Source organism: Kalmanozyma brasiliensis (assembly GCF_000497045.1).
Source record: "Kalmanozyma brasiliensis GHG001 unplaced genomic scaffold PSEUBRA_SCAF5, whole genome shotgun sequence".
Lineage (NCBI taxonomy): Eukaryota > Fungi > Basidiomycota > Ustilaginomycetes > Ustilaginales > Kalmanozyma > Kalmanozyma brasiliensis.
Genome location: NW_015961988.1, coordinates 847616 through 873639, shown reverse-complemented (window position 1 = coordinate 873639; position 26024 = coordinate 847616). Strand labels below are relative to the sequence as shown.

Genomic DNA, 26024 nt, shown 5'->3' with positions numbered 1-26024 from the left:
TTGAAAGTGGAAGTTTGGATTTCAGGGTCTTTTTGTCGGAACGAAATTTGGCTGCGCTTGAGTGCCTGTCAAAGGATCCGATTCCCCGCACACATTCGCCAGACGCATCCATCCTCGTCTTTTTCGCTTGTCCATCCTTACCTCTTTCCTTCTTTCCTCAACCATCAACCTTCATCTCTCTGGTGCCTGACCGTCCCGCTCCCTACCTCCATCATTGTACCTGCGATCTACGCAAGCGCACCGCTCAGTCTACGATCTCACCCTCGACACCGCGCGTCCAAGAATACGTTGCCAATCCATCGGCGCGCTTCCGACGAGCTTGCTTCGTCCTCCACCGGATCCCATCCGATCACGCTCGACGACAGTCAGCTTCTAGCCATTCGGTCACTACTGGCCCAAGCTCTGTTGCGCTCGTTCAGCCACTCGGCACCGCCGTTTCCGAAGTAATCACCACCCGGCATCTCCGAACAGCGCGACTCGTCTGCGCAGTCACAAGACACACTTGCCAAGATGGGCGCGTGCATGTCGGCGGAACAGGCTCGCGACACTCCCGAATACAAGAAGTCACGAGCGCTCGATCTCAAGATCAGGGAAGATGAAAAGACGCTCGCTCGCGAAGTCAAGCTGCTCCTCTTGGGTGCTGGAGAGAGCGGCAAATCCACCATCCTCAAGTCGATGCGAATCATCCACCACATCCCCTTCACCTCGGAGGAGCGCGAGAACTTTCGTCGTCTCGTTTTCCTCAACCTCGTTCAAGGCATGAAGACCATTCTCGATGTCATGGAGGAATGGACCGTCGATCTGCACGATCCTGCCAATGTCGAGCACCTCTCGCTCTTTGTGAGCTATCCGGACATCTCGGAGGACGAGCCGTTCCCGAGCCGCTACCTCGTGGCGCTCAAGGATCTCTGGCTGGATGCGGGCGTTCAGTCGGTCTACAGGAGAGGAAATGAGGCTGCAGTGCCAGACAACATGGCGTACTACTACGCCGACCTCGACCGACTTTTCCAGCCATCGTACAACCCCACGGAAGCAGACATCTTGCGGTGTCGCAACAAGACCACAGGCATCATCGAGACCACCTTTCCATTGCAAGACCACGTCTACCGCATTTTTGACGTCGGTGGTCAGCGTTCTGAGCGCAAAAAGTGGATCCACTGCTTCGAAAATGTCACGGCGGTGCTCTTCTGCGTCGCGCTTTCGGGGTACGACTCGTGCCTGGTCGAGGACAAGGATTCGAACCAGATGCAGGAAGCATTGATGCTGTTCGATTCCATTTGCAACTCGAAATGGTTCACAAGGACATCGATGATCCTGTTTCTCAACAAGGTCGACGTCTTTCGCCAGAAGATCGCCTATTCGAGCGTCAAGCACTACTTCCCGGATTACGAGGGAGACGATCAGGACTTCAACGCTGCAAGGAACTACTTCAAGAGCCGCTTCTGCCGGCTCAACAGAAGCTCGACCAAAGAAGTCTACCCGAGCTTTACCAATGCCACCGACGTCAGCCTGTTAAAGATCGTCATGGCCAGCGTTACGGATATCATCCTGACGAACAACCTGAGGGACATCGTGCTCTAGTTGGGCGCAACCCTCGATCAGCTGTGTCAAGCTGGATGCTTCGACACTGGCATTCCTCACCTCTGCAATGCGCAACCCCATACTGCTCCGCCTTAATCACATCCCCTCGCATCCTGGCGCCACTTGTATTTTTATCTCGCAATCACATACGTTCATTTCAGCCAGCCGACCCACCTGCGCCACTCGCCAGAGATCGCACGCTTGCAATGTTCATTTGCTTCCATTGCGCCAAACCCCATCTACGCCGAGTTGGCGGGAGCGACAAGCTTGCCGATCTGACTCTTTGCTGTAGCAGCATCGAATGGCTTCCTCTGGAACCGGACGTTGGTTGCCATCTCGTATGCGTGTGCCACCCTCAACAGCACGGGTTCGGTCCACTTCGTACTCGTGAACGAGATGCCCGTGGGTGCGCGCGGGAAGGGGTAGTAGGGGAAGTCTTGACCGACAGCAGTGTCGTTCGCGTAGAAACCCATTGGCACGCCGATGACGGGGTACTGTGCGCGATCCGCAATCGGATACAACGGCCAATCGCCGCCACTGGGGCTCACGATGGCCGACACACCATACCGCTGCAGTGCTCCATCAATGCCTTGCTCCCTCGACAACCTAAAGCCGTGCTCGCGATATCCGTCCACCGTTGCATTCGGCCGCGTCATCAGCGCTTGAACGAGGAACCCCTGATCCGTCTGGTTACCCGCCAGCTCGAGCTCGGGGTTGGCAATGCCGAAGTAGATGATGCCACCCAAGTCGTACACGGCAGAAGGAACCTCGCTCAGCCCACCGATGTACCTCTCCAGTCCAACACGCATCTCGGTCTGCCACAGCACCGTCTGCGTGTTGTCGCTGGTATTGTAGTAGGCGGTGGCGGATGGGTCGGTAGCGTTGCCAATGCTGTCGAGGGTCACTTCGACCAGTGTTGCGCCGAGACCGCGGAGCACCTCGAGTGATTGGCGGTACGCCTCTAGCACCGATTCGTCGAAGTTTTGAACGCTGCGATTGGCAAAGAAGGTCTCTCCGGAATAGCCTAGTCTCACACCGTCCAGTCGCGGGGTGGAGAGCGAGAAGTGTCGGGCAGCGGCGTAGTCGATCCCCTTTGCGACACGTGCGGGTTGCGTCCAGGTGGCGTTATCCCCCTCGTCCCTCCCGTGATGGGCCATGGCAGTCAGCATGTGCGCTACGTCCTTCACCGTCCGCCCGAACGGCCCTGCCGAGTCCTGCGTGGAACTGATCGGGATCACTCCTGACCGGCTGATCAGCCCGACGGTAGGCTTGATCCCAACAATGTTGTTGTAGCTCGCCGGGCAGATGATCGACCCGGACGTCTGACTACCAACACTAGCAGCGGCGAGACCGGCAGCTACCGCCACCGCTGACCCCGAGGAAGAGCTACATGGGTTTCCCGCAGGCCAGTATGCGCTGGTCCCAAAGCCTCCTCTCGGACTGTAACCCTGCGTCTGGTTGACCAGGCCGCGCGCTTGGGCCCAGACAGACATGTTGGCTTTGCCCAGGATCACCGCTCCCGCCTTGCGCAGCGTTTGCACGCTCGGCGAGTCGGCGCTCGGCAAACTGTTCAGCAAAGTATAGCTCCCCGCAGTCGTGTTCATCCCGAGCTCCGGGTGCGTAGCGACGTTGTCCTTGATGACGATGGGTATGCCGTGCAGCGCACCACGCGAGCGGCCCGCCGCGCGTTCAGCATCGAGTTTCGCAGCGTACGATAGAGCCACGGGACTCGTCTCGATGATCGCCCGCAGTCCAGGACCGGCGATGTTGACCTCCTCGATACGGGACAGGTACGCTTCGACCAGTTGAACACTGGTGAATGCGCCAGAGGAGAGGCCCTTCGAGAGCTCGTCGATGGTCGCTTCGAGCAGATCGAGCGTGCTGTTGTGGTTCCGTTTGACCGTGTCGCTGTAGAACGAGGTCGGATCCGTCGAGCTGAAAGGTAGCTCGTCCGTGATGCCGGTTGCAGCGGAGTGCGCGCCCGACAGGTAGGCCAGTATCACGCCGAGCAGCACGACGAGGAGACTGGAGGTCGCGGCGAGCTTGATTCGCGCCATCTTTCCTTTTAGCTTCTTGGAATCGTTCGAGCCGAATGTGGGTGATGGTCTGGGCATTGTTCGACAGCTAGCGCTGTGTCTTATATGATCCCTCGCTCAGGAGTAGGTTCGGTGGAGACGAGCGCCAAGCACGAACCATCGACAACCGAGATGGACGATAAGCACCTTTCTGGACGAAGAAGGCCCAACGGCAATGCAAACCTTTCTCTCATACAGCCCCGCTCGCCGCCGGAACCCGCAGCTCTCGCTCCGAAACCATGCCGCCAAGCACGCTCTCGCTTGCTTATCACCTTACCGACCTCTTCTTGTGCACACAAAGCTGTTGTTGAGAACGGGCGGAACACTTCCTTCCGCAACTCACTTGTTAGCCGAACTACGAGTGTGTGGATTGCCGCGTTTCTTCCCGTGATAAGGCTGACCAAAAAAGGGGGTCGAGAAAAGGCCAGTCCGATCGGCGAAACCGGCCCGATGCAGTCGCTCCTCACCATATCGCAGGTGCCGGTTCTATTGTTCAGACACACCCCCACAATCTCAAGGATACACACCCTCTTCCACACATGAAAACCGCTCAAGACGACAAGAAACGTGAGATAACCCCCGCACAGATTTTGCGTCGGGGGATGATATTTTGGCGCAACGAAGAGATCGATCTACGCTGCAGTAAATGCGTGTGTGTGTGTGATGTGCATGTGATGTACAAAGCGACGCGATTGACGACGCAGTGGTGAAAGAGCCGAGAAAACGAGAGCGAAGAGACAAGAGCGAAGGTGAATACGCTTAGGCCTCGGTGAGCTCACGGAGACGTCGGATGGTGCTGTAAGCGGCAAAGGGAGGAAGCGAGGTCAGTGTATGTTCGTGGATGGAAGAAGTTGAGAGAGCAGGTCGAGCGTATGTCGGACAAATGAGCCTGGCAGCGGTTCTGGTCCTGCAACGCTTGCCTCCCGAGTGATCCCCCTCCCGTCGTACCACTGATAGAATTGGACCCAAAAGTGAGCCTCCGGGTCATCGCATCGAGAAGCGTGTCCCTCTGCTGGGATTCTCGTCCATCGTTGCCGAGTCGTCGTCCACGAGTCCTCCACCGTTAGAACCATTTGAGGTTCTGCAACCTGATAGTTCGTCGAACTCTTCGTTCGACCCTTTGCGAATCTCCTCCTTCTCCTCCCCTCCGCTCGAAATGCTCTGGTTGATGCTGAATACTCACGATCGGACAGTGGCAGCAGCCGAGGTGGACAGAGTCCAGGCGCCACCGGCCATGACCTTCTTGCAGGCGCGGCACTCCCAGATGCCGACAGCCTTGCGCTTGACCGAGTCCTTGCCGCAGAAGGTGCACGTGTACTTGGAGTGCTGCGAGATCTCGATCTTCTTGATCTGTCGACGCAGCGAGGCACCGTAACGGGTACCGTACTTTCCGGTGATTCCGACCTTGACAGTGCGCTTCGACTGTTGTTTTCGAAGAGGGACGGGGTGTCAGTTGGATTGCGGTTGGCGATAGGTTGGTGGTGCAACAAACGGGCAACAGTGGGACGGCGACGACAATGAGGTTGAACGAATGCTGACAGGATTGCCTTGGAGGTGTGGATGGGTCGCATGAGGTCGGCGAAGTCGACCGCTGTAGTCACAGGCGCGGCTGAAGGAGTTGAAGCAGCATGCAGCTTCATCATCCAGCGTCGCATGCCAGTCATCTGCGATCTCCATGTCTTGCTATCCGAGCTTGTCTTCTTGCAACATGTATGCTGTCGTCTGCCCTTTGATCTTTCGGCCTGGCGTCATCATCGATGGACGAGTCGCTGATGTACTTCCATCGAAGATGCTACCGCCTTGTCGTTTCCTCCTTTCTCTATACTTCGCTACTATGATCCGTCCAAAGGTGTCTCGAGTGGTGTGACAACTCCTGTGCTCGACGTCCAGCTAGCGTAGCAAAGGGACGCACTCGTCTACCTGGAAACATCTCTGAATCTTTGCCTGCATTTGCGTCCATCGGCTGGCTGTGTTGTTGTATGTGTGCTGCTGCGATATGCGGTGGCGTGCTGAATGTCGAAGCATGTAGTCTGCGATTGTCGTCGATGTTACCGCTGCCGTTGTTGCTGCTGATGACACTTACCATCTTGACTATGTATGTATGTGCGGTTGGTCTGGAGGGAAAGGGTGGTGACGGCGTCGAGCGTTGACTACCTCACACTCACAGACATTGGCTGGCTCACGTTGACCGTGGGTCTGCAGCTCCCTCACGGGCAAGCGCCTGGACTTCGACTGGCTGGCTGACTAGCCTTCGTAGCGCAGTCCGACCAACGACCCTGTCTGGAGAGCTTCTTCGAGGTGCCAACATACAGGCTCGCCAAGCGCAGAATCAAGGATACAGGCGCTGCTGCTGCAAAATGGCCGCTCACTCTCTTCGCTTGGATTTGGCAAGGCCCGAGTAGTGAATTTGTAGTCAGATCTGTTTTTAAATAGCGGTCAATATCGAATATTAGGTGCTGATCTCCTCGAGCGAGGAAGCCTGCAGGCCGCTTTCTTTGAGTTCAATCACGGACACATCGTGGGAATTTTTGTTTGAGCGCGTTCCTCTAACGGATCCGAAGTTTTTGTCCGCTTTGTGTGAGATCGCGACCGGGGCTCACAATAGCGAACTTTTGAGATGCGCTCGGCGTAACAACGTGAATCCATCGGAAAATTGGCCAAAGGTCGCCCCGCAACCTCGAGCTGAACCGGTCGCGAAGGCCAAACAGAAGAGGCAAACACGCGACAAAGGGTGCTTGGTGCTTGAGTGGGCTCATGCATCTGTCACTCGACGGCTGTTGTTGCCGAGTTGGACCGAACAATCCAAGCGCTGATCTGCCAAATTCAACCAGACCTCAGCTGCGCTTGAGCCATCTCGATCCCATAACCAACACTCGCCCACCACCGCTGTCATCATCATCATCGTCTGACACCACTCTTCCCGGATCGCCTTGATCGCGACTCCTCCCTTCCGATGGACGCTGGACCTCTTTGCTGAAGCTCGTCCCGACGCAACCTCGTGCCATGTCGAACGGATTCAGCTCGTGTCAGGAGAGGCCCGAGAAGCTCTTTCCTTCGCTCGCCCACGACGACCACGAGACAGCTCCCGACGAGTCTTCGTCACCGCATCCGACCGCCAAGTGGATCAAGGATCAGAGCAAATTGAACAGCGCCCCTGCGCGCTCCGACGAGCTCGACCAGTTTGGCATCCCTATTCATCCATCTCATTCCAGCTCCTCGCGTCTGCATAGCCGTTCGGCTTCCAGAGGCGATGCCTCTCTTCCGCGCTCCCCTAGCTTGGTCACGCCGGCGTCGTTGAAGCCTTCTTCCTCTTCACGCACACTCACGGGTATCGAGCCCGCTCACAAAGCCAATCTTACAGCCGCCTACGCTTCATCAACCACGCTATGGCAGGAACAGCAGAGGGAACCCTCGCCTTCAACCTCTCGACCTGTAGCGAAGCCGCAGCCGGCCGTAACAGCAGAGGAAGACGACGACGAGTCCATAGGTCTGCTGCTCGGTCAGTCGAAGCGCAGGAGAGCGCGCAAAGATTCTTACTCTTCCTTCGGTAGCAGTGTGCTGCCAGCCCCCCTATTCGCCAACAACCCGCGTTACAGCACATACGGCGGCAGCAACAGTGGCCTAGCACAGCTCCGACAAAGTGTTCCCACTAAGCAGGGAAGACCCGCTTATCCACCAAGCAACCACTCCGGTGCTGCCCCACAATCGCGGCACCTTGCACCTCATCTCGATGCACTTGCACCACGACCACCACAGCCAGACGCTCAGTACTCTCGGCAGCGCCATCCGTCCAACGCAGTCGCTTCTCGTCCATCCGGATTCGATCTAGATGATTGGCTTCGGACCTCACAGGCACCTGCGGCGCTCAAGTCCTCGCCCAGTCTAGGAGCCCTACCAACATTTGACCGACCAGAGAGGACAAGGGCGGGAGCTTTGAGTGAAGCTGGCACTCGTCGACGACGCCATCAGGGCGGATCTACCTCGGGTCTTAGCGCAGGCGTCTTGAGTGCGGGTCCAGAATCTCCTCGCAGTCGCAGGAAGGCTAGCGGCACGTCTACACGCAGAGATGGAAGTGGCTTCGCTTCCCTTTCACCAGATCATCCAGCCTTTGCCGCATCCATGGAGCTAAGTAGAGAGGCAGGCGCTCGATCCATCGACACGATCGAGGAGTGGCGAGCCAAGTCGGGCTCTCAGTCGGCCTCTACCGCTTCCGCCACTCCATCTGCTGCCTTGCCAGATCGCGGCATCAGTCCCGCTGACCAAGGTGATCTCGTACCACGCCGACGACGCAAGAGCTCAGTAAAAAGCAGTTCTCGCCCGGTCTCGATGGACGGTCCTCCGCCACCGCTGCCATCCATTCCTCCGACGTTCACAGCAGAATCCGTCGCCTCCAAAAGCGGTCGCCGCAGGAGGAAGAACACCGAGACTTCTCTTGCCGGCTTGTTTTCGCCAGACAAGGACGAGCCCTCGCATCGAGGTATCGCGGCAGGATCGACGAAGAGTCCACAGCCTCCGCTGGCATTGCGCGATCTGTACGCCCTGTCCGGGCTCGGCTCGCAAGCGGAGACGCCAATGCGCCGCTTCATCCGCTGGCTGGCCAAAGAACAACTCAAAGCGACCATCGCACCCATAGTTCTGCTTACGTCCTTCTTGGTCCGCTGGATCGTAGGCAGGGGCGATTGGAGCGGTCGAGGTGTGCAACCCATGCATGGCGACTTTGAAGCGCAACGTCACTGGATCGAGCTCACCCTGCATCTTCCGACCTCGCGCTGGTATTTCTACGATCTGCAGTACTGGGGACTCGACTATCCGCCGCTTACCGCTTGGGTCAGCTTGGCTTGCGGCTACGCTAGCCGGCTCTTTCCCGCTGTCGCCCCTGGCTTCGCATTCGCGACGTCGCGAGGCAATGAGGATGCAGCGACCTCGACCTTCATGCGCGCTACAGTGATTGTCGGCGACCTTCTCATTTATCTCCCTGCAATAATCCTGTTCGTAACGCGCAAGCTCGAGGGCCGCGGTCGGCGCACGCAAGCCATCGCGCTGTTCTCCATCCTCCTCCAACCCGCGCTCATCCTCATCGACCACGGTCACTTCCAGTACAACAGCATCATGCTCGGCTTCAGTGCGGCGTGCTTCGCGCTGCTGCACACCACGCTGCCCAACCCAGACTCCGCTGCGGCGGCACGGGGTCGCAGCCAGGCGGTCGCCGACCTCTCGCGCCGCCTCAGCTACGAATACATCGCCGCCGCCGTCCTGTTCTGCCTCAGCCTGTCATTCAAGCAAATGGCGCTGTACTATGCGCCGGCTGTATTCGCCGTCATGCTTGGTCGCTGTGTCGGGCTCGCCCGTGTCGACCCAGAGCGCGGGCTGACGCTGTTCATCGGCCTCGCCGTCGCCGTTATCGTCACCTTTGGCGTGGTCTTCAGCCCGTGGCTGACGAGTCTGGAGCAGATCGCACAGGTCATCCACCGCATCTTCCCACTTGCCAGGGGCCTGTTCGAGGATAAAGTGGCCAACGTGTGGTGTTTTGCGTCGGTGCTGCCGCTGCCGGCGCGGTGGAAGTTGAAGAACGTGATGGCGGCGACGGCGTTGGCGCGGTTGAGTCTGGTCGTGACGCTGGTGGCGATCTTGCCGGCGTGCGTGCTGCTGTTCTGGGCAGCGAGCCAGACGGCGCGGATGGAGATGATGGTTGCGTCCGAAACGCCGGTGGCTGTCAGCTCGAGTGTTGCGGGCAGTGTCAAGGATTCGAGTTCTCGACGCAGCCACCGCTCCCCGTCTGTCGTCGGATCAGTTGCTGGTGGCCGAGCGAGGTCCGAAATCGAATCGCTCCTCGCCGGTTCCGTGTCAAGATCGATCAGTGGTCGCGTTAGCCACGTCGGGCCCCTCGCCACATCGCACGACTCGGATTACCCTGCACAAGCAACACCCGCCCGAGCGGTCGCATCCACCCTCCCCTCCCCAGCCGCCCAGATGCTCCCATACGGCCTGCTAAGCGTCTCCACCTCGTTCTTCCTATTCGGCTTTCAAACACACGAAAAGTCGATCCTCCTGCCTCTTCTCCCTATGACCCTCCTCCTCGGGGCAAAAGGCGATACCTGGGGTGGCAACATCACCGCAGCGCGCGATTGGCAGTGGTGCGTGTGGTTCAACAACGTTGCCACCTTCTCGCTCTTCCCGCTTCTCCGCAAGGACGGGCAGGCTCTGCAGTACGCTATACTGACACTAGGATGGAATTGGCTCATCGGCAACCTGGGTGTGCCCTTCAACCCATTGACTAGTGTCAGAGCGATGTTTAGGAAAGACGCGAGCTTCTTTAGAAGAATCAGCACGCTTAGCTACATAGCCATCGTAGCACTGCACACGCTCGAGTACGGTCTGCCAAGGTTGGCGCCCGGATTGCAGGCGAAGGTGTGGGCAAGATATCCGGATATATACCCCGTTTTGAACGTGCTGCTGGTCACACCGCTCGTGGGGGTCGTGTGGATCTGGGCGCTCGTTAGACAGGTTCAGACGGCGTTTGCTAATGGGATGACGATCGGAGGGAGCGGGAAGAAAGGGGTCAAGGGAAAGACGGGCTGATCTCACACTCCTGTCATCGCAATGTATTCTTACAACAAGCAATTCGCACACGATCATCGCAGGCAACTCAACGCCGCACACCATCGTCGAGACGAGCCCATCTTGAGAGCGTATCAAAATGGGATTGCAAGCGGGGCTTCACCCCAGCGCATCATCCAATCGAACCTTCAACCCGGCCCTCTCGCGCTGCAGCACCTCAGCAAAGAACCCACTGTAATCCAGTCTCAGCAGCAGTTGTTCCAGATGCTTCCTTGCCGAGCTCCCGCCGCCTTCCTTTGTGTCTCTCGAGAGGTTCATTTGGGCGACTGAGACGCTCATGCTCCCCAGTCCGCTCTCGTCCGCCGCTCCTGCACCAACATAGCCAGTCGAAGTGGTAGACGAGCTGAGCAGTCGAAAGAAACCTACGAGCTCCTTATCCATCTCCGCCCTCGCTGCGTCGACGGTGGCTTGGCGGTCGGCGATCGCAGCACTGATCTCGGCCGGTGTGGCGCCAGTAGTGAGCAGTGGAGGCAGAACGTCCCCACCCCACCGCTCGACGGTCCCCGCAAAGCGGTCGGCGATGTCCAAGATGCTCCGCACCATGCTCGATGCGACGGGGCTGGAGAGCAGCAGACCGTCCTGCACGTACGCCAAGAAGGCCGTGTGCGACGTGCGCAGCGAGGCAAAATTGAGTACTGCGTCTGCGTCTGGTTCGTCGTCCGGGGTGTCGTGGCGGATGGTGTCGGCGCCATCGAGGATGGATTCGGGGCGCGTGGATGAGGAGACGAAGCGTCGACCGGCTCGGCCTGCGACGGACGCAGGGGCAGGCGCATGCGATGCGGGGCCAGAGACGGGGAATGCTAGTCGGCGATGCGACCGGCTGCCACCGAGACCGACGACGGTGGGAACCCGCGATGAAGCACCGCTGACAACCCGAGGTCGCCCTTCCTCCCCGTACGCCTCGCTTAACGCGGCCATGGATCCCAACGGTGAGCTGCTCACGTGCTCTGAATCCTTCCTCGTCCTCACCACCCCTCCTTTGACCATCTCGTTCCCCACGCCATTCCCACCCATGCGCTCCATCAACGTCCCAAACTGCGCATCCACAATATCCGTCTGAAAATGCCCCAACAACGTATCCAAGAACCACTTCATGCTGCGCACCACCCCGAGACTGGCCCGCAACAATCGTGCGCGCTGCTTCTCCTCCCGCGCATCGACACCGCCTTCGCCCGTGCCCGTGAACTTACGCCGTCCACGTTGGTTCTTCGATAGCGCGACCCAGCAGTCGAGCGCGCGCGCATGCACCTTTTTGATCGCAATCAGATACGAAAAGATGCGCGAGTAGGCGGCCAGGTCGGACGCCGACAAGAAGAGGTCGAGTGGGAACACGGCGGTGTAGTGGAGCTGCGCGGGGACGCCGATGAGGAAGTCGTCGAATCGCGTGGTTTGCAGGCTCGTCGGACCGGCAGACGTAGTGTCGGGATTGATGGCAGCGGTGCCTCTGACTTTGGCTGTCCGCGCACCGGTCAGGCTCGGTCGATAGCCGCCTTTGGGTAGGGCGAAGCGCAGTCGTTGCAGAGAAGGATCGTCTTCGGCCCACGTACCGACGGTTGCGCGTCGCAGGGAGAGCTCCAGGTCGCTAGAGCGAATCACGCTCGCTGCGGCGGAGCGAGCGCGGTAGAGCTTGTTCTTGCGCATGGTTTCGACTTCATCCAGCAACGAGAGGATGTAGGGGCCATTGCGATGGAGGAAGTAGTCGCCTAGGCACTGTAGCGAGGAGTGAACGACCGAGGTGGTCAGCACGTTGCGGAAGATCCACTCGGACACGTCGTTGCGGAGCGACTGGATCGCTCGATCGAGATCAGAAGGGCGACTTGGTCGGACGTCTGACCTGCTCAGGGCTGATTCGTGCAGCTGGATGACGGTGTCTGGCGGGCCCGAAAGTCGAGTAGGGCGATTTGGGGTGTCCTGAAGATGGGTCGTGGACGCGCTGGCGTAGCGAATAGTGTAGAGTGCCCGGCCGACGTAGAGGATGGAATCGGCAGTCGAGTCAGAGATCGAGGTGGGCAGTGCGTCGGATCGGAACGCCCACGTGTTGCCGGAAGAGGCGGCCCAGTCAGCCAGTCCGTCCCCGTTGGCAGCAGCAGCAGCGAGGTGATCGTTGTGCGCGTCAGCGTCGGTTGCGTCGATCCAATGAACGAGTTGGTCTCGAGAGATCAGCGTGCGTTTGGAGGCGTGCGGATCGGCGATACCGCCTGGACGGTGGATCTCGCCCCTGCATACCCAGGCGATGAGGTGCTGCATCCAGCTGTTCTCTACTGCACTGCGCAATCGGGCCATGTGCGAAGCGACGCGCTCCACGCCAGTGGACGCCTTCAAGCTGAGCAGGTCGATCAGCAGTCCTCCTGTCCAGGCTGCTGGGAAGATCACCGTCTCTGGTCCATCCTGACCTTGTTGAGGGGCGGTTTGGGCGCCAGGCTCCTTTGCGAATGGCACATCTCTGCCCTTGTTTGGCCCTCGTATCAATAGCGTCACAAGATCGTCGAGTGCAGTTAGTGGCGCATCCCATGGCGCGAGGCGAGCTCTGAGATTCGCCAAACTGACGAACCCGGTCCTAGCCACGAGCTCGACGTCTTCGTCCAGCACCAATCGCTCGGTTTGCAGCACCAGCGCATGATAGTCTGCCAAGATCGAAAGCAGCGTAGAACACAGGGGCACGAGGTGAAGGGTCGGCTGCTGTTCGAGCTCCGTCTGCGCTTCCTTGGCACCGGGGGCGCTGCGGCTGGCAAGGGAATTGGCACGCAGGGCCGAGCGAATTGCCCGCTGTCGAGCAGCCTCGATCTGGCTCTCTGCAAACGATCTGATGCGGTTGTATCGGGTATAGAAGGTTGCGAGATGATTGAGGATCTCGACCTCAGAAGGATGGAGGAAGGTGAGGTTGTCTCTGACTTTGAAAGTGCCAGAAGCTGAGGTCGATGAAGAAGCGAACAGGCTGCTCGGATGGCCGGCCAGCATAGCCAGCAGCTCCGCGATCATTGTTGTAGCAGCTGGATGGTCGACAGCATCGGCGCTGGGATCAGATGGCGTCGAGGCTGGTGGTGATGAAGATGTGGGATGGGCTGAGCCTGGGAAGTGTTGGTCTTTTGGCCGACAAAGTCACCGCGACGCGTTCGAGCGAGTTTAAAGGTGTTACGCCGAAGTTTGCAACGGCTTGGACTATTTTTGGGCTGATGGTGGAGGCCGACCGGCGAAATGCATGGGTGCATGATGCAAGAGGATCATCATCATCATCATTAAGGGTCTTGGTGGGACAGCTCGATTGGTGTCTTACTTCGCCGTCATGGCATGCCTAGTCAGCAACGCCTCGTAGGTTGATTGTCATCCACGTCTCTGCGCATCCAACGATCACCACCACCACCGTCGAAGAGAGACCCCATAGAGCTCGTGCCCCACCGAGCAGCATCCATCATGTCCTCCTTCTTGCAAAAGATCACCTCGGTGCCATTCGACGTGCTATGGCGAACTGCACTCGTCCGCCTCCCCAGGGCGGTCCCACTCTCCACACTCAAGTGGACCTCGCCAGAAGGTCCGCATCCTTTTGTTTTCAAGATGCCCTCTAGATCGTCGGAGTACACCATTCCGCTGCACATCTTCATCCCTCCGAGTTATTACGATCGTCCACCATCTGAAGGGGCACCGGTGCTGGTCGATTTTCACGGCGGCGGATTCTACCTCGGATCTTGCTTGGAACAGGCACCATTCTGTGCCTACATGGCAAGGAAGATGGATGCCATCGTCATCAGCGTCGACTATCGCATGGGTCCATTCCATAGCTTCCCGGCTGCGATCGAGGATGGCGAAGACGTGCTCAGTGCTATCCTCGACGACGACTTCCCCGGTTACAGGCCACTTCGTCAAGCAATCGCAGCCAGAATTCAGTCCGAAAAGGCTAAAATAGCCAACAAAGGAGCGGCTGCGATCAACGAGCAGCATCTGAAAGACCTGCAAGAGGGCAAGATCGAAGAGGTTCAGGCGCCGTCCTCGTCCAAGTCGACGAGCTCTGCTTTGACTTTCAGATTCGACCCCAGCAAAGTGGCCGTATCAGGCTTCAGCTCGGGCGGGAACCTCGCCCTCAACCTTGCGCTTCACATCAAGCCTCCTGAGCTCAGGACCGAATGGCCGAGCCGATTCGCGCAAAACCATCCAGCACCGATCCCGCTGCTCCTCTTCTATCCTTCGTTCGATCTTCGTCAGCTACCCTCGCAGCGCTCTCGCCCGGAGCATATGGCTCTGCCATCCGCCTTCTGGACGCGGGTTGCTGACTCGCTCGCGCCGACTTACGCTGAACGCGATCAGACGACCCATCCTCGCGTCTCGCCGGGGCTTGCATCGCTAGACTCCCTCCACCCGGCCGCACGCATGTTCCTCGTCTTATGCGAGCTAGATACACTAGCAGAGCAGTCGAAGGAGTGGGTGGACAAGGTCAAGGCACATCAGCGGAACGAGCATCTCGTGGTGGAAGATGTCGCGAATATGAAGCATGGTTGGACGCAGATGCCGGACGGATGGCTCAATGACGAGGAGAAGCACGCCAAGGACGTCGTGTTTGCCAAAGCGACCGAATTTGTGGCGTGGGCGTGGGATGGAAGCCCGGCGAAGGACAAGCCAGAATCAGAGCTCGTAGTGCCTCAGAAGGATGCAGGGACAGCAGAGACGACCGAGATCACGCCTTGAACAATGCATTTTCGCGACGTAGAAAAGGGTCGATGTGATCGAAGGAATGTGAGGGTATATGATTGCTATGCGAAACAAGAGAAACTGAACGAAGAGAAGAGCTCGGGAGCCTAGGCAGTGGCCTTGGAAGGGGTGCGAGAGCCAAAGAGCCCATCCATAGCTTCGAGCAGCTCCTCAGGGGTGCACTTGGGTCGAGGACCGTGCTTGCGGTTGTTGACATCGATGCCGACCTTGGCCCACGCCTCGGCGATCTCGGCCTCGCGATAGCTCGGCAGGCGGGGAGAAGAAGACTTCTTGGTTTTGCGCGAGAAGATGCGGCCGAAGAAGGTGCTCTTGGTGCGAGGCGACGAGATGGTCACGGTGGTAGGCGGCTTGGCCTCGTAGACAGGAGGGCTGGTGAGCGTCTCGGTAGAGGACGTGCAGCTCGACGCATCGGTCTTGATGTACTCCTCCTTCTCGGAGATGCGGATCTTGTACTCGATCATGATGGGCTTGGTGGCGGTCTCTGGGGCGGACAGGATGTCGGAGATGCACATTTTGAAGGAGGATGTGGCAAAACGCTTGAAGAAGGATGGGGTTGGGACTGTGAGGTGTGATATCTGTAGATGGGAGCGGAAGAGCTGTTGTTGTTTGACGAGTAGAAAGAGGATAGGGAAACAGGCTAGAACGGACTCGCATATATGCTTTTTCGAACGTTCCACAACGCTCACATGGATGCTGCGGAGGTGTTCCTACGCTTTGACCCGAGCTCGAGGAGGAGGATGAGCCAATTGACACGGTTGCATGGATGAGCCAAATGACAGCTGTCAAAAGTCCAATCTGTCACCGAACTGATCAGCGACGATCAGGCTTCTGACACCCGTCCCGCATCATGAACAATGGCCAATTTCAGCTGCACGCCGCGACGCGTGTCAACACCCTGATCAACGCTGCAGGTGGCCCCGCACAATAGACTCCTGCAGAGAGAGACTTCATTTGGCAAAGGACGATCGTCGGTTTCGCCCAAGCTCATGTGTCACAGCGCTACTCAAGGTCCTTTTCTGGCTACGCTCAGGCGTGGGCCGTCGCTCTTCCGTCGGATGACAGACAAACTCAATGAATTTCGCTTCGAATGAGGGTTTGCACTCGCTGACAGCAGTAATGGATCTACTGTAGAGCAACGAGACAGGCTTAAACAGCGAATGGAGCAAATGGAATTGACCGTTGCAGCCAATTCGATAGCATGAGGGCCAGATGTGCTCGTTCTCCGCATATCTAGGGACTCGCTATCAAGTCACTGCAACAAATCTATGCCGAGCAAGAAGCGTCACGACGGGGATGATGCTTGCCACCTGTATGAGCGTGATGGCCGCCCTTGGCAGCGACAGCATGACTAATGGATCTCTTGTACCCCTGAGGGCGACCAACACCAATACCGCAGACAGAAGGGTCAGGAGTGTATCCGTCAGGAGCAGGGCAATGTCGGACATTGTCGTGGTGACCCTGGAAGACCTCCGTGGGCTCGTCCTTTCGCTGGCAACCGGATTTATCGATGTGGGCCTTAGAGCACCGGACACGTCGAGGTCTGCCCTTGATGCGAACCGAATCGCCCCAGTCCTTCATGCGCCACATGCATCCATGCTGGAGGTCTTGAGGCAAGTTGGCGCAACCGGCAGCGTCACGGTCGAGGCCACCGTACTGCTTTCCCCATTTACCAATATCGAAGCCCTTCCACTGGTTAGCGCAACCTTGAGTCATGAGACCGACACCCATACCAGGCACCAGAATGTCGAGACCATCGACGCCGAAGCCGACGTCACCACCGTCGTTGATGACTTGGTAGAAGAGCGTGTTGATCTTGCCTGGCTTGGCACCTTCGAATTCGGCGACGTAGCATGCGCACGAGGTCTCCTTCTCGATGGAGCTGGTCATGGCAGCGAAAGCGTAGCCGACGGTGGGGTTGATCGGATCGGTCCATGGCTGCTGACAGCTGCATTGGAACTCCCAGCCTCCGCCGCAGCCAGAAGAGTTGGCATCTTCGCGCTTGGGGCCAGTAGCGATGGTCTTACCATCGGCGAGGCAGGTAGCAACCGGATTGTAGACCGGCGCTTTGCCCAGCCAGCTGGATGAAGGCTTGCAACAGTCCTAATACATCGTGGCATCGGTGCCTTCTACTCCCGGAGTGAAGAAGGTCATGGTTGAAGCGATCACCGCGAGGACGACGGTCGACTTGAAGGATGAAAACGCCATTTTGACTGATTTGAGGCGCGTTGAAATGACGAGAATCGCTGGGCTTGAATGAAGTGGAGGCAATAAGGGCGTGAATGTCCTGTCAAAGGAATGGTCTGTATGTGTGAGGGCAGCCGTGTCGATCCGGTCGACGAGCTTGTGGACACGCAGAGCGGGGGAGAGGGGATGATGAAGGATGGGAAGCGATCGGTGCCGACTAAGCCTGCACTGGCTTTATATGCACGGATGGCGAGTAGACCAGCTTCTCAATAGAGAGCGCGCAGGCGCAACACCTACTCGGGCAAAGCATGTGAAGCGAGTTGGTGGGGCAGAGCATCACGACTTCATCAGGAGAGGCGCAGGCAACGATGCTGTTGCACAGGTGCTGCTGGCTGGTCTTCATGCGCTACATGACCGAACGCAGGCCGAAGAGAAAGTGATCAACAGCGGTCCAAGGGGAAGGCGAACAAAAGCAGAGGAGGGGTCGCCCCTTGCCTTCATCTGCGAAGAACATTTGGCGATCTGCCGGGCATCTCGAAGTGGGGGTAAGCTGCCAGGTGTACATAAAAGATCTTGACAACATGAAGTTCAGGGGCGTCGTGCTTATTGGTACAGCAAAATACACAGTGAGCTGAAGGTTGTCTGCGAGACGATGAACGTGGCACTGATCCACCCTGGTCCGCCACCCGCGCCGACTTGTTCGAGGTGTTTCGTTCGGCTTTCATGACACCCGCAGCGCAAGCTAACACAGGGCTGTTCTTTCCGATGCCGTCTTCCGACACTCATAGAGTGGCTCTGTTGCGAGGCTGAACGAGTGGCCACCAGCAATTGGTATCGTTCAACGCTTCATCGTGTGAATCGTCAACCGTCGGCAGGCTGATCTGACGTGCTCGGCAAGCCCTGCTCGCTCCACCCTGGTCAAATTATTTACACAAAATACCGCAAATTGTTCGAAAAAGGAGGTCCAAAAAAGGCATGAAAATCGAGGCTGGATCGGCTGCTTTGGGCGACTCCCGATCGCGCTGCTGAACCGATCACGCTTGCGAGGAAGGAGCGTGCGTTGTGTGTTTGTTCTCTCTGTGCTCTCTGTGCTGCGAAACCTTTTTCGCGACGCGGACCTCAGCTTTGACCAACTTTTGGATTCTTCTCAAGTCACAATCACACCCTCCAATCATCTCACCATTCCCTCCCGCAGCTTTGTTCCTTGTCGCGCCTCATCCTTCCTCACAGCACAGATTGCACGGAGCATCCAACGACCAGAGCGTCATCTGGCATCGCACCTGCGGTCACCTCTCGCTAGCCTCGAGGAGGATGCTCTTCTGAGGCCCGGCCCTCCTCCTTCCGCTTCACTCTTCGCAGGCTGAGCAGACGCATCGAGAGCTGATCATCAGTACGCCTTCCGATCACCCAAGCAGGCCCCGATCACCCATTTTTCTCTGCAGCTCCGTCACGATGCCCGCTGCTCCTTCCGCCTCCACCTCGGGCAGCGCAGGCGGCATCGCCGTCTTTGAGCCAACACGCTTCGAGCGCCTGCATCGCATCATCAACGAAGCCGCATCCAACCCCATCCGCCTTTCTCGCTCCAATGACTGGTTCGTCACCATCGACAGAAACCGTTCCGACCTAGCAGATCTCGGCAAGGTTCGTCCACCATCCGAAGCCGAACGCAAAGAGATCGAGTCGGGCAAGATCACCATCAATGGCAACACACAGAACCTCAATCCCGACTTTGCCCAGCAGTCGCTACTGCTCTCGCGAGAACTCGCCGTCTCGGAGCACTATGCTGCTTCTTTGCTCCAACAAGGTCTCGCTGGCCGCGCCAAATGGGGTCGTCCTGCTGTCGAAGTCGCATGCATCCTTTACCACCGCGAACGACTTGCCTTGCTTGCGTGTCTGAAGGAGCTGCTTCGAAATGCACTCACCATGCCCTTTGATGACGATGTCGAAGCACAGCGCATGGGCATCAAGATGGAGCAGCTCGTCGAGTCGCTCGTCAGCATCGAGACTTCTGTTGGCTCCGGTTCCACCTCTACGCGCAAAGTCACCCTTGCCGAAAGGATCCTTGTCGAGATCGACAACGCGAAACAATCAGCAGCACGCGTCAAAGCATCTCTCGAATCGCCAAGCAACAACACTGCCAATCAAGGCATCCAGACACAGACCTCCAACTTCTTCGGTCTCAGCGCTAGCCAGGCCGCGTCTCAGTCAGCATCCGTCTCCAATCCCACGAGCGGCAGACTCAGCGACGAGATCCAGCTGGACCGTCTCGGGTGGCTGCGAGAAGAGCGACGCGAACTAGGGCATCTACTCTACTTGCTTTCCATCTCATCCCTTCTCACGCCTTCCAACATCTCGGCGATTCTCCGCTGGCTCGCTGCCGTCTCTGCAGAGACATACGACGAGATGACCATCTACATCCTCACCGCGCTCCTTGGCGCGATCGATGCAACGCCAGAGGCACGAGCTGCCATGGCCGATCGCGCAAGCAGAGGCACGCTCCGCAAGACCGTCGAAGCGCTGCTGGACGACGAGTCTTTCATCACTTCCACACATGCCGAGATCACACGCAAGAAGTGGGCGCTAGGCGAGCTCAATAGTGCTGTCGCACTCCAATGGTCCATCTTCCTGGTCGAAGCCTTCTCGCGCAACCCCAGCTACCGCAATCAGCTCTCCATTTCGGAAGAGCAGATTCAGGACCTCGTACTTCTGTCCATCACCGGCTCATCACTCTCCAAGGACTCAACACCGGCAGGCAACGCCGACGACCCTACCGGTGGCGCGTCCATCTTCCTCGTCGTTCGCGTCCTCGCATTCCGCCAAAGAACCATTGATGCGCTCTTCGGCGAAGAGGAGGATGCGGTCGCCGCCGAGGCAGACGCAGCTGCCGGTGAGGTAGCTGACACCAACGCTTGGGATGACGAGGTGGACACCGAGTTCCGCGAGTACGTCGTCCAACAGCTCCACAACCTGGCTGTCGGTACCACCTCGGTCATGCTGCCCATGCTTCGACGCATTCAGCGCTCCGAGGAGGATGCCGCTTTCGCTCTGTCGAGAGGCGTCGGCGCACGAGGTGGCTCAGTGCCACAGCGCAGATACGACATCGAGGCACTCTTCGATCTGATCGCATTGCTCTGCCGTGGCCGACCCGAGGCAGGCCTGCCTTTCTGGGTAGGGCCGGACAACCGCACAACGCGTTTCCTGGCTTGGGCCATCGACGTTCGCGAGCCAGGCCATCAACGAGCGTTGCTCAACATGCTTGCTTCCATGTCATCGGGTCCTCAAAGTGCCAGCCAGGCCTACGCATTGCTCGATCAGGAGAGCACCCAAAGCGGCGCTGCCGGCGAAGGACGCCTCGTCTCCTGGACGCGCTTCTTCGAGTGGATCAGCTACTACATCGACACCTTCCACCAAGCCGTCAACTCGTCGTCGTTCCACGCTTCCAGCTACCAGTCGCTGGCCATGCCAAAGAACGAGGAGACGCTCCTGATCGGCTTTGTGCGACTCTTCCGAAATGTCGTCTACTTTTCGCATCCGGCTCGCGACGCCCTGCTGCAAAACTCATCCTACAATGCGCTGGACAAGCTCTTTTCGCTGCTCACCTGTCCGGTCCCGGTCGAGCTCAAGGCGAGCATCCTCGACGCATTAGCCGCCTTCTTGCATCAGTCGACCAACAATCCAGACGCTCAAGCTCGATTCTCGGCGATCGCGACGCAGCTCTGGGACCGCTTCGACGAGTGTGGCCTGCTCCCCTCGGACGCTTCCGCTGCCGCCAAGTCGCGACTTAACGGCAATGTCAATGGTGCGACCTCTGGCTCCTTCGGCCCCGCTTTCAAGCCTCTCGCCTCCAAAGGCGTGATCTACGAGCTCGAGAACTTCGAGGTACCGCTGCGCGCCTTCCCCGGCTCCACCAGCTTCGTCAACTTCCTTAAGGCGCTGGTCCAATTGCCTCCCGTCGCGCCTGCAGCGGGCTCGGCTGCACTCTCAGACACCACTGCAGCCTCAAGTACGGGCGCCAATCCGTTCGGTTCCATCGTCTCTTACGGCCAGCAAGCACAGCAACAGCAGATTCAGGGGCAAATGCAGCCAGCGTACCAGTCGCAACAACGAAGGCAATTCCGGTCAGTGGAGCCGTACGTCGACTTTGTCATCGATCAGGTCTTCCTGAAAGCACGCGCTCGTGACTACGCCGAGCCTGCCGAGCAATGGCGCGTGGTCGCCTCGTGTCTCGAGTTTGTCGAGCGCTCGCTGCGCTCGTACGACCTTGCAGCTCTTCTCCGCAACAGCGAAGGCGCTGACGCCGTTTCTGACCCTACTCTCCTCACTCAGCTGGCTTCTCATCCCGGTTTCTTCTTGATGCGCCGCATCCTGACGGGATCCAAGATGGTCGGTGAGATGCTCGGCATCCTCGTGCCAGGCTCCGGTCTCGCCGCTTTCGAGGCCATCAACCAGAACCGCGCCAGCACTTTCTTCTACGGCAGCTCCGTGCGACATGTTCTCAGCATTCTTGACCGCGTGCTGCGGTACCAGGACCTTTACGCGCAAGTATTGATCCCAACATTGGTTGACAGCAGCCTCAACGGCACACAGCTCCCATTCGACGTTTCGGCTCGTGTCGGCAATGCGGGATCCTACAGCAGCTTCGACGTCCAGCTCCTGCATGCCCACGAGTCTGTGGTGCAGATCGCTCTGCTCGTCAATTGCGTCCGCGACGATGTCGCCTTGCTTTCGATCCGCTTGCTCAGCCTCATTGCACGTACAGCCGCCTTCAGTGCAGTGGACCGTTTTGGCGAGATGGGCTACCGTCGCAAGATGAATCGTCTCGTCGGCCTGCTCGAGATGAGCGACGAGGCCGGTCGCGTCAAGGCAGGCTACGTCAGCAGGCTCGAAGCAGAACCATCCGGCGACGCTGGAAGCGCAAAAGCGATAGAGGCCCTGAACGCTCTGGCCGGAGGCGCTGACCTCGAGGACGCTGAGGACGCCGATCTGCAGGCCCCCAACGGCAGCCTGGACGCCATCACCGCTCTGGCATCCGGCGACGCAGTCGAGGCGATTCAGATCGCTATCATCAACCTCTTGCTTGCCGGCACCGAGCTCAACCAGCCCGCTCCCAACGTCGCACATCTGTTGCTCGGCTACGACCTGCGCGCTATTCGCCCCGAGGAGCAAGTGATTGTGGATCCTGATGCGCAGACGGCTGCACCGAGCGCCATTCACGCCATCTTGGCGCTTCTGCGCCCTGAGTCCGACAGCGATGGCACGACCTTCCTCAGCCTTGCCGAGCGATCGCCTGGCTTTGCGGACAAGTGTTGTTCGCTCATCCTGCGCCTCTGCACTCATCCGTTCACGAGCGCAGCGACGCTCCGATACCTGCGCACCAAAGAGGACTTTGTCGTCCAGCAGCTGCGAAGCCTGCCGCTCGTACCTGCCGAGCGCGGTACCTTGACCTCCAGCTCGGCCGCTCTGGGTGTGGTGCAATTTGCCGACGGCCAAGGCATCGAGACGACGGTGGACCGCGTCACTGCTTCGCTGCGCATGCGGGCCTCGCTGCTCGAGCTCACTGCGCTGGAACTGCATTCGCTTCTCAACGCCGGCATGCAAACAAGAGCAGCGCGCGTCGTGGCGGCACTCTTCGGTCCCAATGCGACAGCAGGCGGAGGCAACGGCGTGGACGCAGACGACAGCATCGACGAGGACGATCTCCTGCTCGGAACAGAACGAGACTTCCGTCTGGGCGCTGGCGGTGCTGAAGTCCGCACCTTCGGCGGTGTCCGCTTCCTCGAGATTCTGCAGAGCCTCGACTTTGAGTGGTATGACGACCGCGAGGCCCTCGGACAAAGCATCACCGTCATTACGCCAGAGCAGCTGGACTTCGCCAAGCGACCCGATGCTGCAGCGGGCCCTCGCATGTTCGACCTCGGTGCTGTCCTCGCCGTCCTCGTGCGGGAAAAGACACTGCTTCAGCAGAAAGGCAACTTGAGGGATGCTGGCCAGGCCGACCCCTTCCTGGAGCAAGCAGCTTTCGTGCTGCAGTGGGCTTCAGCTCAGAACGCAAAGAAGGCAGTGGCATTCTCTCGTCGACGCGTGCTGCAGGCGTGGCGACACACACTCGACATGGTCCTGGCGCGCGCTGCCGGTCTGTTGCGCACCGAGGTCCGATCCAGTCTGATGTTCGACTGCCTTGCGGAGCTTCTCCCCCGTATTTCGGCGCCTTCCGCAGATGCTGGTGGCCTCGACGTGCCATCTGCCGACCTTGTTGCTGGTGCCGTGCTCTCGTTGCTCACCTCACTGCGACAACATCGCGTCGAGCTGACGACAGGCGCACTTGATATCGAGGCGGTCGATGCACTCCCCGTCGACAGGCTACTCACGACGCTGCGCGCGCTCATTGATTCGGTGCTCCGACTGGACACCACGACGGTGGCTCGCGGCAATCTCTATTCGGCGCTCATCAACTTCCTTCAGCTGGTTCAGACCGGGAGCGGTGCCGATACTAGCGGCGAAGCAGGCGCCAACGACGGCGCCTCCGTCATCGCCACTGACCTCGATGACGCCATGTCAGTGGGCGGTATCTCGACCACGACCACCAACATCTTTGGTGGCAGAGCTCAGACGAGCGGCTTGGAAGCACGTACCCGCGCCCTGCTCCTCTCGCATGCTGAGCGTCTGATGGATGTGCTTGGCCGCGACGCTCTGGACGCTAGCGATCTGTCTAAGACCATTGCCTTCACGCTGCTCGACAAGCTGTGCGCCCTCGACGCCCCAGCCTCCGTCAGCGCCTCCTCGCGTCGTGCCGGCTCGAAGTGCCTCGATGTGCTCGACCGCAAAGGATACATCAAGAGTTTCGTCACGGCGCTGCGCGACTCGGATGTGGTTCTGCAAGTGACGCTTCGTCCAGACCCTGCCAGCCTGAACGCTCTCTACGTGTACGAAGCGCGACTGGCGTTCTTCAACCGTATGGCGCAGACGCGCGACGGTGCCGAGCGACTCCTGAACGCCAAGATCTTCGACGTGCTTGCCCAATCTGACTACCTGGCAGCACGTCCTGATCAAGATCAAGAGTTTGTCGATCTGGACAGCTTCCTCCCCGCAGCCACCGAGCGATACAATGCACTGCTGACGCCTGTCCTCCAGCTGACGACCAGCATCCTTGCCAGCGCATCGGCTGGCTCTGCTCTTGGCGGAGCATCGAGCCAAGGCATCTCCAAGGCGTTGGCGCCGACATCGGCCGCGGCGGCGCCTCGACACGCGCTGGCGCTGTTGACTGCTCATCGAGATGCACTCCTGACGGTTCTGCGTGCTCCTCTGCAAGAGTTTTGCTCGTCCGCCCAGCTCAGCCAGGCGCATCTGGTCGTTGCCATCTTCGTCCTGATCATGCCCTCGCTCGACGATGACGCTCAGCAAGCACCGAGCCCGCTCGCACCATTCCACAGCGCCATTATCGCCTTTGCGGCTGTCTACCTGACGGCTTCCTCCTGGCGATCGCGCATCGTGCCCTACACCGAGGTCGAGCGTGAAGAGTCGCGCGAGCCGACCGCATCCCTGCGCGCGCTGCGTGCCTCCAGCGAGGCACCGAATGGTGGTGGCAATGGCGCAGCGGAAGAGGAAAGTGCGTTCAGCGCCAAGGTAAACGCCATGGTGGTGAGGCTGCAGATGACGCTGCTTTCTTACCTGGAGGCGGCCAGCGATGCCCGCGGCAGCAAGACTTCCAGAGTACGACCGGTGCTGATCCCATCGCTGGCGACCAACCGTGAGCGATCCCACACACCATACGGAGCAGGCGATGATGACGGCGATTCTTCTCGAGTTGGATACCTGCGCTCGCAACGGGCGTCTGCTGCAGCGTCCACTGTGCCCAGCATCGGTGGACTGGTCGCTGCGCTCGACGACTACACCGACTCTGTCGCCAAGGAGCTGCAAGGACTGGAAAACATCGAGACGCTTCTCGAGAACGTCGATTCTGTGCGCCAGGACGAGTTGGACGAGATTGCCCGCGATGCACTCGGCGAAGTCACTGCCGGCGAGCTCTCCCCGGCTCAACGCCGTTCTGTAGCACTGCGTCAGCTGTGCGCCCGCAAAGCGACCCTTCGCGCTTCGTCGACGACCAAATTGGACGCTGTCGAGCTCATCCTTGTCCTCCTGATCCGACACATCGAGTTCTTCCGCACGCTCAACAATGACCGCTCCACGCTACCTGCTCTCGGAGGAGCAAGGTCGTCCCCTGCGCCCCTGTTCGCAGGCGCAGGGGCAGGATCACACTTTGACCGTACCACCCTCATGCAGGGTTTGGCCGAGTCGCTTCTGCCTATCGTCGACGACAAGATCGGATATCTTTCGCTCCCACCTAGTCTCGTGGCCAACGCTAGGGAGAGGCAAAGCTTCCTCCAGATGGCTGGCAGACGGTTGGCTAGCTTCTTCACCGAGGCTGAGCAGTAGTAGCGACAACGCATCAGAGCTTCTCTGTAACGCACACGCATAGCTGGAATGAAAGCTAGACATGTTACTTGTTACTTTGCCTTGATGAGACGAGACGTGAGAGCGAGTCAAGAGAATGATGAGACGTGAACGAACACTAGAGAATACCATGGCCTCCCAAATGGCTGTGACGGATATATATTTACAACCGCTTTTTAAGCCGACATGAAGCGATCCGAATTAGTTTAGTGGCTATGACGGCGCCTTGTCATTCAATTGACTACGTTCTCCGCGCAGAAATACGGCGCAGACCCGGGTTCAATTCCCGGATTCGGAGGATCAAACTCATCTTTTTGCACTTTTTTTTTCCTGATCACACCGAGATCATCTCGAAGTCACCACGCAATGACCATTGGCTCGGGACCAAAGCGGAGGGGCCTTCTCACAAGCAAG

At 58.7% G+C, this 26024-nt stretch overlaps 9 protein-coding genes and 1 non-coding gene across 10 annotated transcripts; 5 read left to right on the top strand and 5 right to left on the bottom strand.

Moving 5' to 3' along the window:
- Nucleotides 1-510: 510 nt before the first annotated feature.
- Nucleotides 511-1581, top strand: PSEUBRA_005364 (Guanine nucleotide binding protein (G-protein), alpha subunit; the record flags this gene model as incomplete). Its single annotated transcript, XM_016438796.1, has 1 exon — nt 511-1581. One exon carries the CDS (start codon nt 511-513, stop codon nt 1579-1581), a length of 1071 nt encoding a protein of 356 aa, XP_016290648.1.
- A 239-nt stretch (nt 1582-1820) lies between these two features.
- PSEUBRA_005363 (Amidase) lies at nt 1821-3638 on the bottom strand (the record flags this gene model as incomplete). Its single annotated transcript, XM_016438776.1, has 1 exon — nt 1821-3638. The coding sequence occupies one exon, from the start codon at nt 3636-3638 to the stop codon at nt 1821-1823; it is 1818 nt and encodes a 605-aa protein (XP_016290647.1).
- A 777-nt stretch (nt 3639-4415) lies between these two features.
- Nucleotides 4416-5742, bottom strand: PSEUBRA_005362 (Ribosomal protein L37ae; the record flags this gene model as incomplete). Its single annotated transcript, XM_016438786.1, has 3 exons — nt 4416-4452; nt 4840-5078; nt 5740-5742. 3 exons carry the CDS (start codon nt 5740-5742, stop codon nt 4416-4418), a joined length of 279 nt encoding a protein of 92 aa, XP_016290646.1.
- A 917-nt stretch (nt 5743-6659) lies between these two features.
- Nucleotides 6660-10235, top strand: PSEUBRA_005361 (Glycosyl transferase, ALG6/ALG8; the record flags this gene model as incomplete). The annotated part of the gene is made up of 2 exons (XM_016438806.1): nt 6660-6984; nt 7018-10235. 2 exons carry the CDS (start codon nt 6660-6662, stop codon nt 10233-10235), a joined length of 3543 nt encoding a protein of 1180 aa, XP_016290645.1.
- Nucleotides 10236-10373: 138 nt separating this feature from the next.
- PSEUBRA_005360 (Gamma-tubulin complex component protein) lies at nt 10374-13253 on the bottom strand (the record flags this gene model as incomplete). Its single annotated transcript, XM_016438774.1, has 1 exon — nt 10374-13253. The coding sequence occupies one exon, from the start codon at nt 13251-13253 to the stop codon at nt 10374-10376; it is 2880 nt and encodes a 959-aa protein (XP_016290644.1).
- Nucleotides 13254-13685: 432 nt separating this feature from the next.
- PSEUBRA_005359 (Alpha/beta hydrolase fold-3) lies at nt 13686-14951 on the top strand (the record flags this gene model as incomplete). Its single annotated transcript, XM_016438795.1, has 1 exon — nt 13686-14951. One exon carries the CDS (start codon nt 13686-13688, stop codon nt 14949-14951), a length of 1266 nt encoding a protein of 421 aa, XP_016290643.1.
- A 110-nt stretch (nt 14952-15061) lies between these two features.
- Nucleotides 15062-15487, bottom strand: PSEUBRA_005358 (uncharacterized protein; the record flags this gene model as incomplete). The annotated part of the gene is made up of 1 exon (XM_016438778.1): nt 15062-15487. One exon carries the CDS (start codon nt 15485-15487, stop codon nt 15062-15064), a length of 426 nt encoding a protein of 141 aa, XP_016290642.1.
- Nucleotides 15488-16238: 751 nt separating this feature from the next.
- PSEUBRA_005357 (Glycoside hydrolase, family 45) lies at nt 16239-17180 on the bottom strand (the record flags this gene model as incomplete). Its single annotated transcript, XM_059465520.1, has 2 exons — nt 16239-17075; nt 17142-17180. The coding sequence occupies 2 exons, from the start codon at nt 17178-17180 to the stop codon at nt 16239-16241; spliced, it is 876 nt and encodes a 291-aa protein (XP_059320441.1).
- A 1431-nt stretch (nt 17181-18611) lies between these two features.
- On the top strand, nt 18612-25592 carry PSEUBRA_005356 (Nucleoporin; the record flags this gene model as incomplete). Its single annotated transcript, XM_016438789.1, has 1 exon — nt 18612-25592. The coding sequence occupies one exon, from the start codon at nt 18612-18614 to the stop codon at nt 25590-25592; it is 6981 nt and encodes a 2326-aa protein (XP_016290640.1).
- Nucleotides 25593-25805: 213 nt separating this feature from the next.
- On the top strand, nt 25806-25908 carry PSEUBRA_006522. Its single transcript has 2 exons — nt 25806-25842; nt 25874-25908. It is a non-coding gene; the product is annotated as a tRNA-Asp (tRNA).
- The last annotated feature ends 116 nt before the right edge of the window (nt 25909-26024 follow it).